Source organism: Pygoscelis adeliae, unplaced genomic scaffold, assembly GCF_000699105.1.
Source record: "Pygoscelis adeliae isolate BGI_AS28 unplaced genomic scaffold, ASM69910v1 Scaffold38, whole genome shotgun sequence".
NCBI classification, from domain to species: Eukaryota; Metazoa; Chordata; class Aves; order Sphenisciformes; family Spheniscidae; genus Pygoscelis; species Pygoscelis adeliae.
In genome coordinates this window covers 20,395,009-20,405,208 of record NW_008825614.1, presented here as the reverse complement: position 1 = coordinate 20,405,208, position 10,200 = coordinate 20,395,009, and the positions used below count along the sequence as shown (strand labels likewise).

Sequence of the window (10,200 nt, the reverse complement as noted above, 5' to 3'; positions counted from 1 at the left end):
GCAGGGAGATGCTGGGGAAGAAGAAATATTGCAGTTAGTTTAACATCTTACCATCCTGAGCTGTTGGAAAACAGGCTTAAGTTTTATGTTTTTAATTCTCACATTAAGGTGTTTGTTTTTGGAAATGAATCACAATTATGTTTATGATTAAGTCAGTCCCTTTTTCTAGATTCACACGTCACTGATCAACGGTAGGCCTAGTGCTGATGATCCTTCACAAAAACTTTTGGAGTTTACTTCTGCACGATACATCCGCCTACGACTGCAGCGTATTAGAACCCTTAATGCTGACCTCATGACTCTCAGCCATAATGATCCTAAAGAACTAGACCCCATTGTTACCAGAAGGGTAAGCTCATTGTTCATAAATGGTATTCAGTATGATTCAATGGGAGAGCCTTTTCTGATCTATTTGAGGAGGAAGTACTCGATCCTTGCCATTCACAAACAGAATTATTTTGATAGGTTGTTAAATAAGTCTTGCTTTCCCTTTGATGTTACTAACAACAATACCTTGTTGGAAACAGCTTTGAAAAAATACTTTTTAGAGATTGTTTTTTATTTGTTTGCTTTTTGTTTTATTTGTTTGTGAAAATGATTTATGCTAGGAACAGTGTTTATGATGCTTTATCAGCAAAGTAAAAATTATGGTTTGGCTGATGGAAATGTCACTTGAGCTTGCTCTTGATGCAACTGCAGTACCTTTTATGGTATATCAAGGATTTCAGGACCCAGTGCTCTGATTCATAAAAATAATTATTTGAAAACCTTGCCATTGTGAATTTTGATGTCTGATGAGAGTTTTCTTTTTTTTTTTTTTTTTTTAAGGCTGTTGTAATCAATTGCTTTAAAGCCCATGAATTAATAATAAAGCAGAACACTTGGATAGAATTCTGGAGACTATTAACTGATCTTTACACATTTGATATTGAAACTGGGGAAACTGAGGAACCAAACACTTAGGCTGAGTTCTTCAAGCTCTCACAGAAATTCAGTGTTGGAGCCCCTAATAACAGTACCTATCATGACTAACGTTTCTGCAGTATTTCTGCTTTGTATTTTGCCGTTCTGACCCTCTTCTTAATTTGCCTGAGACCCATAGGTTAGCAGATCAGTGGCTTCAAGTTTTTCTATGAAGGCAGGCTTTCTGATGAGGATGGAAGAATATGAAAAGTGTTTCCTCTTCCCCTCCCTTGTAGCTATTTGCCTTGAAGAACATCCGCAGGCAACTCCTCCTTGCGCAGCAACAGGACTCTTGCAATTTGTGGCTTCTCTGATACAGGCAATCCTTGTGCATTGGCACTGCTTCTGTGAGGTCTGACTGGATAGCTGGGTACAGAAGGGAGAAAGGAACTTGGATTTGGTCAGGGTTTGGTGGGTACTTTCAAGGCAGCCCCACTCTTACCTCAGTGATGGAGGTGCCCATTCAGCTGCAGCATTTCTAAAGCGTAAAATCTGGATGTTCTGCTTGTTCTCTCTGCCCCATATGGGAATTGCTAGCATGGAGACTGCAAGTGCAGAGTATTGGACAGCTGCTCCAGCTGTGCCTTGCTGGCCATAGGGAAACGGTTAATGCACAGCCTAAGCAGGTAAGATATTCCTGTGGAGCAGGCTGGTTGATGTTTAGGTCTGTTGATAGTACTGTAATATCAAGAAATACACCCCAAAAAGAAAGGCTCGACATGGAATCATGCAAACATACAGCTGGGAAACAAGGGTGTTGAGGACAAGCATTCCCATTGCTTTTGTAACACACATAGATTTGCAATCCGGGGCTTAGTACTACCCTACCTAGCACTACTTAGTGCAGTTTTGCATGAAAAGCTACACATCTTTGTCTTCACAAGATGTGGATTTTATTGGGTAGGGTTCCCAAATTCTGATGTCTCACCTTGTGTCTCACTGTGCAACCAACTACAACCAAGGTAATCACTTCCAGCTTCCTGGATTGTGTTTTTATTGTTCTTGAAGACTTTACATCCAGTTGTTGATACCAATTGTGTTAGTTTCTTGTACATAGTCTTGTAAAAGGGCTCATGCAGGACTTTTCTAAGTGTTCAACAGCACCTTTATTTCTGTATTCTATTTATTTATTTATTTCTGTCTGTAGCATTTGATTAACATTGATCTCTCCTTCAACTTCAAGCTGCACACAGCTGCTGTGAGCCATACACTGTGAGTTTTAAGAAAACAAGACAAAGGAGATGACGCAGGGAATGCAGTGAGAAATACAGCTCTGCTTTTGTCCTCCTACTTTTCTTAGTCTGGACCAGGATCCTTCTCTGTAGTTAAGGACTTACTGTTCATAAGTCCCTGAATGTTTTTTGTAATTCAAGTCCATAACATTAAAAAAAATACTAAAATACTAAACATAATAAAAAATTTAAAAACATAAAAAAACCCATAAGTATGAAATCAAAGAGGCTAGTTTGCTCCAGCTCTAAGATCCTTCAAAGAAATAACAGTCCAGGAGTCAGTACGTCTGACCACCCAGGGCCACCTCCTCTTCCTGAACCAGATGACTGTAGGGTTATTAGGTCTGAGAGTCGTGAACTCTTTCCTTAGAAGTGTTTCTTTTTCATTCCCCTGTAGTACATACTTCCCAGGATACAAACAGGACAACCATGTTGATACTGCAGCTGTAACTGAACCCAGATGGTCATTTTCTGCCTCTTCCTTGCCTTGAAAATTAAATCCTTTCCTTATGCATGTTGGTTTTGCTCACCACCTGGCAATGTTAATGGGTTGTACTCTTCTGTATCACCATTTTTTAAGTTAAGAATTTGGCTAGAATAATACACTGCCTACACACTAGTAGCAAAGAGCTGGTCTGGAAGCGAGTGCACAAACTGGTTTTAAGGGAGGGCAGAGTTCCCGTTTTAAGAAGGCATACTCTTACTCCCCAGACTGAAATTAAAATACAGCAATTTGTTATGCTTCATGGCTTCTTACAGGGTGAAAAAAGGATTTTTTTTTACAAGTAAATTTTGGCTGAGGTCACATTTGGTGGTCTTTCCTGAAGCTGAGGAATTGTGCATACTTATTTAAAGTTAAAAGTCAGTTATTGTTTCGTACCAGTGAGGAAAAACATGGGGGGGGGTGTGTGTGGAATTCACAAAATGGAAGGTTTCCCCAAGTGGCAAAAATTCAAAGCTTCTTTTATTTTCTTGGCATTTTTCAAGTCACAGAATAGTGGAATGCTGGGATTTTATTTTCCAGAGTAGGGGGGGAGATGTAAATACATGTCTATGTCTTTTATTCGTTGCTTTTTCAACTTTGTTTTTTGTAGTACTACTATTCAATAAAGGACATCTCTGTTGGTGGCATGTGTATTTGTTATGGCCATGCTCGAAGCTGCCCTCTGGATGAAATCACAAAGGTATTCTTTAATCTCATTGATTTATTTTCACAAAACAACTTTTCCAATTTAAAAAAAAAAAGTACTTTGCCTAAGGAGAATGAGAAAGAGGAGGCTAAAAGAGATGGTGCACACAAATTATTTGCTATAATTTTCATCCTTTTCTGTATAAGCATATCTGGGTCTCTGGTAATGTAACTTTCTTGAAGTAAACTCTTTTTCTTTGGCATTAAATTTAAGCAGTTCAAGGGGCACAACAAGAAATAGTCTCTCTTGCAACACAGGAGATTTGTCCCTCCTGTTCTAGAAAGGCTATTCCCCAATAGTTGATATAGCGTGGTTGAGCAGTCTAATGCTAATTGTGGGGTATTTGTGGGTCTTGACATTTTTTGGAGTTAAGTCAAGTCTGGTATTAGGCAGACTTTTGGCAACGTTGATTAAACTATCCATTAAAAAAATATTTCAAGAAAGCAAATTTTTTATTCTTAGAAATTGCAGTGCCAGTGTGAACACAACACATGTGGAGAGAGCTGTAACAAGTGCTGTCGGGGCTACCACCAGAAACCGTGGAGACCAGGAACCATTTCTGCTGGGAACAAATGTGAGAGTAAGTATGCACAGAGGTTTAGATAGTTTCATAAAGGCTTGTTATGTTCCTGTCTGAGGTTCCTTTTCATACAGATCTATACTAATACCCTAGAAAAATCTACAAACTATTAACTGTCTTCATGGGATTGTTTAAAGGTAGAAGACCTACTTCTAATCACAACTGTTAAGATCATTTTAAATATTCTATCCAATATGACTCCCTGGCTAGTGGACTTGTCGTGTAGTAAAGCTTTCAGAGTCTCTTTTTCAAAGAGACTTGGGGATTTATTATATTCCTGTAAAAACAGCAGATTTGCATCAATCATTTTGTTGGCTACTTGAAATGCAAATTTCTTACATTGATCATAAATTTTGCCAGGTAAACAACTTTGTTCTGATAACAAATGTTTTGAAAGAAACTCGTTATCGGCCATTTACATTTCAGATTGTCTGATAGATTGACTTAAGCTGTGCCAGTACAGCTGAATGTGTTGCGAGGGTTAGTTTGTGCATTTTCTGTCTTTACATCGCTAATGCATAGCACAAGCTGCAGACAATTAAGAACCTATTAGATAAAAATTACAATTTTACAAGATTTACAATTTACTACAAAAAGTAGTCTTTTTAGTTGAAGTCTTTGCACGAGTCTTAATGTCACTCTTTGGAAAGTAGGTGTTTATGACTGTTTGGACCGAAGTATCCTCTAACCTAAACCAAATTTATACTTGTGTACTGGCATTGTTGACTTCTTAGACTTTTGTCTATAATACAAATAAGAGAAAAATTAGGTAGATTTTATTCTGTAATGCAGAGGACACAAAATGAAAGAACAGCTACTGGTAATAGCACACATCACTATTGATGTCAGTCCTGACAGGGTTGTCTTAGTGAGACCTACAGAATACTGTTAAAAACGGTGCTATTAAAGTGGTGATAGTGTTTTTGAAATGTGCTTACTTGCTAAGAAATACAGTGTATCAAGACTGCTGAAGCATATAGCATGGTTAAAGAGGAAAAAGCACATTTTTGAGATGAATTGATATGCTCTTCTACTTACATTTTCCACTTTGAAAAATGTCAGTATTACAGGAACTGTTATACAATGTAAATTAAAAAAATGAATTTCTTTTCCATTCCTTCTCAGAATGCAACTGTCATAACAAAGCAGAAGATTGTTACTACAATCAGAGTATTGCAGATCAGAAAAGGAGTATGGATATTCATGGCCAGTATATAGGAGGTGGCGTGTGTTTAAACTGTACTCAACATACTACTGGGATCAACTGTGAAATGTGTGCTGATGGATATTTTAGACCACACAAAGTAAGTTTTGGAAAATACCATTTGTAATGTTTTGGTGGATTGCAACATGATATGATGATGTGTATTTCAGCTCATTGTAATTAATATATATATTTTTATCAGTTGCAGAATAGCTAAAAGCTATAGAGGTGGTTTTTTTAATAGATGACGTACCACCAAAACTTTCAGAGAAAAACAAAATGCTTGTCCAGCTTTGTGTGGGAGGGCAGGTCAAGCTGTTGGAGAAGAAAAGAATAAGTGAAGATGAAACTTGAAGTCCTAGTGTGGAAATGTGGATGTTCTAATAGGAAACCCATTTCTCCTGTGGATAAAGCTCTAAAAAGTGCCAGTATTGAAGTTTCAGTGTCTTCAGAAGTGCCAAAATCATGTACCATCCTATATCAGCCCATTTCAACCAGTGTTAAAAGGACCATTACATGGTTTAAGATCAGCCTCTCTGTCTCATGAGATGTTGGAACAAGTATTCTTCTTTTTCTTCTTGAAATGGTTATTATAGAACATGTGCTCTCTGACCCTGTGTACTTTCCAGTTTATTGACAAGTGTCACTTTGGAAAAATGACCTAAACTCCACAAAAGACATTTGTTAAGATGTGACTAACAGAGTTAAACATATGAACTTTGTGCAATATTAGAGGTCTCTGTATAATGAAACATACTGAAGGTCTTGCTTTGGCACGTTTGTGCATATTTTGGAAAACCCATGCTTTAGAAATCCAGCATAAATTGGTGCAGAGAGCAAGGGTGAGTCTGTAGGAGTATGGTTAGACAGCAGGTACAGCTCATCCAAAGAAGTAAACCGGAGTCAGAGATTGTCTGATTCACTTGCTGTAAGAAGCGTTGAAGAAAAGCGTTCAATCAACTCGTTGCCAATAAATGTGTATCTAGAGGTCATTCCCGATTTGCTTTACTTCTGAAGCACCTCAAAGGAAAATTTTCCCTGAAAGAAAATAAAATCCTTGCCATATGAATTGCATTGCCTTATATTTCAAAGATTTATAGATCATGAAGTTAGAATGGATCTTCATGAACAGATAATCTGTCCTACCACTGAACACAGAGCCAAGGATTTCTTTCATTTCCTTCCTCTTTGAACCAGAGTATCTTTGCAAGAAGCATCCATTCTTGTCTTAAACATTTCCATAATCTTTGGCAAACCATCACAGTGGTTAATTGCTGTTACATTAAAAATATGTCTGTTTAGGCTGGATGTGTTGGGCTTCAGCTTCCAGCCATTAGCAGTTTTCTGTGCTATTGAAGACCAAATTTTGTTCCCAAATTTAAGTTTTTTCTAGGCTGCAATCCCCTGATCTTCTGTTTGCTAAAATTAAACTAGTCCCCTGATCTATTACTGCATATTAGCTTTTCCAGTCTTCATTCGTATTAGTTCCAGTGATCCCAGACAAGAAACAGATGTAACTTTACTTTTCCCAGTTAATAATTGGAGAATTTGACAGAGAACATTTGTTTTGTAGGTTTCTCCCTATGAGGATCACCCCTGCTATCCCTGTGGCTGTGACCCGTTCGGCTCTCTGAGTTCTGACTGCGTTAAAGATGAGCACCATTCTGACTCGCAGCATGGTAAGGGAGCAGGAAGCACTTTGAAATTTGAGGGAACACTATCTTCTTGTGAATGGCTGTCAGTTAGGTACCACCTCAAAACAAAAGTAAATATTTAGGAAGGAGAGATGAGGCATAACATTTCTAGGATTTTAATGTATGTCAGGTCCCTGCATGTGTTCTTGTGTGTGGATGGCAGGCTCTGACTATATAAAACAATGTGAAGGATTGAGATCTAACACTGTTGTTTATAAATGCTGTTACGGCTGTCACGAAATCCATTTTGCTGCAGTTTCCGTGCATCTGGCATTCTAAACATGAAAAATAGATGGTGAGACTGACATTATGCCAAGTATCTGTGGAATATGACATGGAGTGTAATAAAAAAGGAATGCTAGTTTACTTGCACCCTCTGAAACATCTTGAATCCACCCTACTGCCTGCTCTTATTTATTTTTTTCTCTATTTTTGCTTTTCAAGGGACTTGGCCAGGTCAGTGTCAATGCAGAGAAGGTTACACAGGAAAAAAATGTGATCGTTGTGCATTTGGGTATCGGGGCTATCCAAACTGCCTGCGTTGTAACTGCAGCCTGACTGGTAGCATTAATGAAGATCCATGCACAGAACCTTGTCTTTGCAAAGTGAGTATTACACTGTCATTTTTGTTTAACATCGAATCTGTGGATTGATTTGTAAACTCCTTTTTAATAATGGAAACTACTTCATTAATTGGAGAAATCACTTCTTTTATAGGAAGTAACCTGGTGTAACTGTACACCCGACAGCGTAGAACTTAAAATTACTAACTATTCTCTGTACTGAAAAATATGATAATTTATGTTAAATAGTTCTGTATGTTACTGATACACCATTTTCTATAATAATGGGCCAGACTGACATTAAAATTGAATAATAACTGCACATGTGGGTGTGAGGGAGAATCAGAGAGAGAATGACAGTATGCCTAGCTGGGTTTGGTTTTAGGGATGAGCTGATACTTCTCTTCAAAGTCACTGATTTCTTGTAAAGAAAGGATGTGTTTATAACATCTGCTTTATGTGAAGAAACAGCATGCATTTGGAAAGAACTATTGGAACAATTTCATTAGATGTATGTATGAAATATGATTTAATTATTCGATTACAAAATATAAACCATAAAAAATGTTAGAGAGCAGTTTTGCAGCCTTCTTTTGTTTTTTTGGTAAATATCCAAACCCCTTGAAATATCTTGCAGCTGTAGATTCTGCTGAACTTTATTACAAAGATGTGTGTCAATATTTAAAGAAGTTACACTTAATTTTCTGAACCAAATGTTAGCTAGTAGTTTATGTATTTGTTGCCAAGTATGACAGTGAACAGGAGCCAAAAAAACCCGTGGTTTGTTTGACAATTTTTCTGAAACTTCTTAGTCCTTTTGCATAATTTATCTGATCCAAAGTATCAAACATATAAATAACCAGAGTCTGGAAGAAAGAAATAGCTCCAATGGCCAATTTATATACAAAAAAGGAGATACAACCATTTTGCCTGATTTTGAGCTAGAGTAACACTATATCAGTCGCTGCAGCTAACTGGTGAAAATTTTGGTATAAACTGGATGAGAAACTGTCCCCTTTCAGTGCTGTCGTGGGCATGAGCCTGACATACAGAACTTTTAGGCCAGATTGCTGAGAGTGTCACCAGCCAGCAGCCCACCTACAGAGGTGAAATGAAGGAAGGGAAAAAGTTGTGTGCTCCACATATCAAATGAAGGAGACAGGATTTCTAAGCCTATGCAGTCTCTGTGAACACAGTAGTGCAAGCTATTTTATAGCTTTTTATACGCTGAATTTCATAATGTTTGATCTTTTGTGAAACACAGGTCTTGAGGTCTAGTCATTGGGTAAGATTTTTTTCATTAAGAAATAAATAACAATTTCTGTCTAATAATGTTGCAGAGACAGAGTGAAATGTGTGATCCAAGTGCATCCTGAAGACTGAGAAATAAAAAAGCTGAAAAGAGCATACAAATATTATTTCTGTAAAAATCCAAGATTTTAAAATCTCATTATCTCCGGAGGCCCTTCGTCTGAGATTTTTCCCAAGTTTGGATCTTAACAAATAGAAATCGGTCATCCTCAGCCTTTGAATCAGAGCTGGGGATCATAAATTTTTCATATGGTTTGCAAAAACAGTTTGTACTTTGGTTCCAAAAGCACATAACCTACCTGTTTAGAGAGGTCTTATGTAAACTTGACATGCCAAACACTGGTCCAGAAGAAGAGACAGTTGGTAGTGTTGCCACCAAAGGTCTCAGATTTCTCTCTGGTAAGCCTGAAATTTGTTCCATGGGACCAAATCTGGTGTAAGTCTGGAATCTGGAGTGATTCTTTTGGCTGAAGTTACCCTGCTTCTGAAAGCCTAACTTGATCCACAGGCTCTGCATTTCAAATTGCAATGCAGAGCTCATACAGGCCTCCTGAAAATAGCACGACAGGTATGCTTCACTGTATGCCCTGCAGTCCTGGTGTCCTAACCATACATATCAGGGAACTTTGTGGGGTGCTCTGTAAAGTTCTTTTCGCCCTTGTAGTGGAGTTCTCCCATAGTGGAAACCAAAGGTTGAGATGGGGGAGTGATGTGTGTCCAGATCTTGTCCTGATATGAAGCTAGGAGATGATCAGAAACTTGTCCCTGGCAGTGGGAAATGTTCTGTATCTCAGTGTGTAGAAATACCCATGGACATCTCCTATTTACACAGTTTTGTGGGCATTTACCGAATATTTCCTCTACTGGTTTGCTTGTCAGCAGCAATTGTCTAAACTTTTTGAATAAATAATTGCATATTGTCTGTACAAATTTTACAAGAAAAAAATTGGGTGCACTGTTTTGGATATTTTTTTTCCTGTAAATTCTACATTGAAGGAGGTACGTAGCATTGTGCTCTGAACTACCCGATTTGCATGGTAAGGAGGCAGCAGGCCAGTGGTCGGAGCTAAAGGAGTGGAGCACCTCTGCTTTTGGAGTAGGAGTTTCTGGACCTTAGCCAGAGCATTTTCAGAGGAAGAGCTGCCAGCTAGCATAAGTGCATGTGGTGTTCCTCCAGGAAGAGGTAGCAGCAGTGATGGGGATCACAGTATAAGTATTAATAGATGATTGAGGAACTGTTGTCTTGAAGCTGGTTGTGGTAGCTCCAGGAGCCTGGCCTTAAAGGTGAGCTATGCTGTATGTAGACTATCTGGATTCAGTAAACGTAGGAACTTTTCTCCAGAGCAATCTACAAATTCAAGCTATGAGAGAAGTAGACTGGCAAGCTGGCAGAAGCTTTTCAAACCCTGCCCGTGTGCTGAAATTTCACTGCAATAGAGCCCTTGCCAGGGCATGTTTAGATT

At 38.2% G+C, this 10,200-nt stretch overlaps 1 protein-coding gene across 1 annotated transcript in view; it reads left to right on the top strand.

The window, feature by feature from the left end:
* Nucleotides 1-10,200, top strand: part of LAMA1 (laminin, alpha 1) — an 84,008-nt gene that overhangs the window by 14,472 nt on the left and 59,336 nt on the right. The window contains 6 exon segments of the mRNA XM_009333073.1: nt 170-349; nt 3,290-3,379; nt 3,848-3,965; nt 5,091-5,269; nt 6,743-6,848; nt 7,308-7,468. Of these exon segments, the coding sequence (XP_009331348.1) occupies nt 170-349; nt 3,290-3,379; nt 3,848-3,965; nt 5,091-5,269; nt 6,743-6,848; nt 7,308-7,468 (834 nt within the window).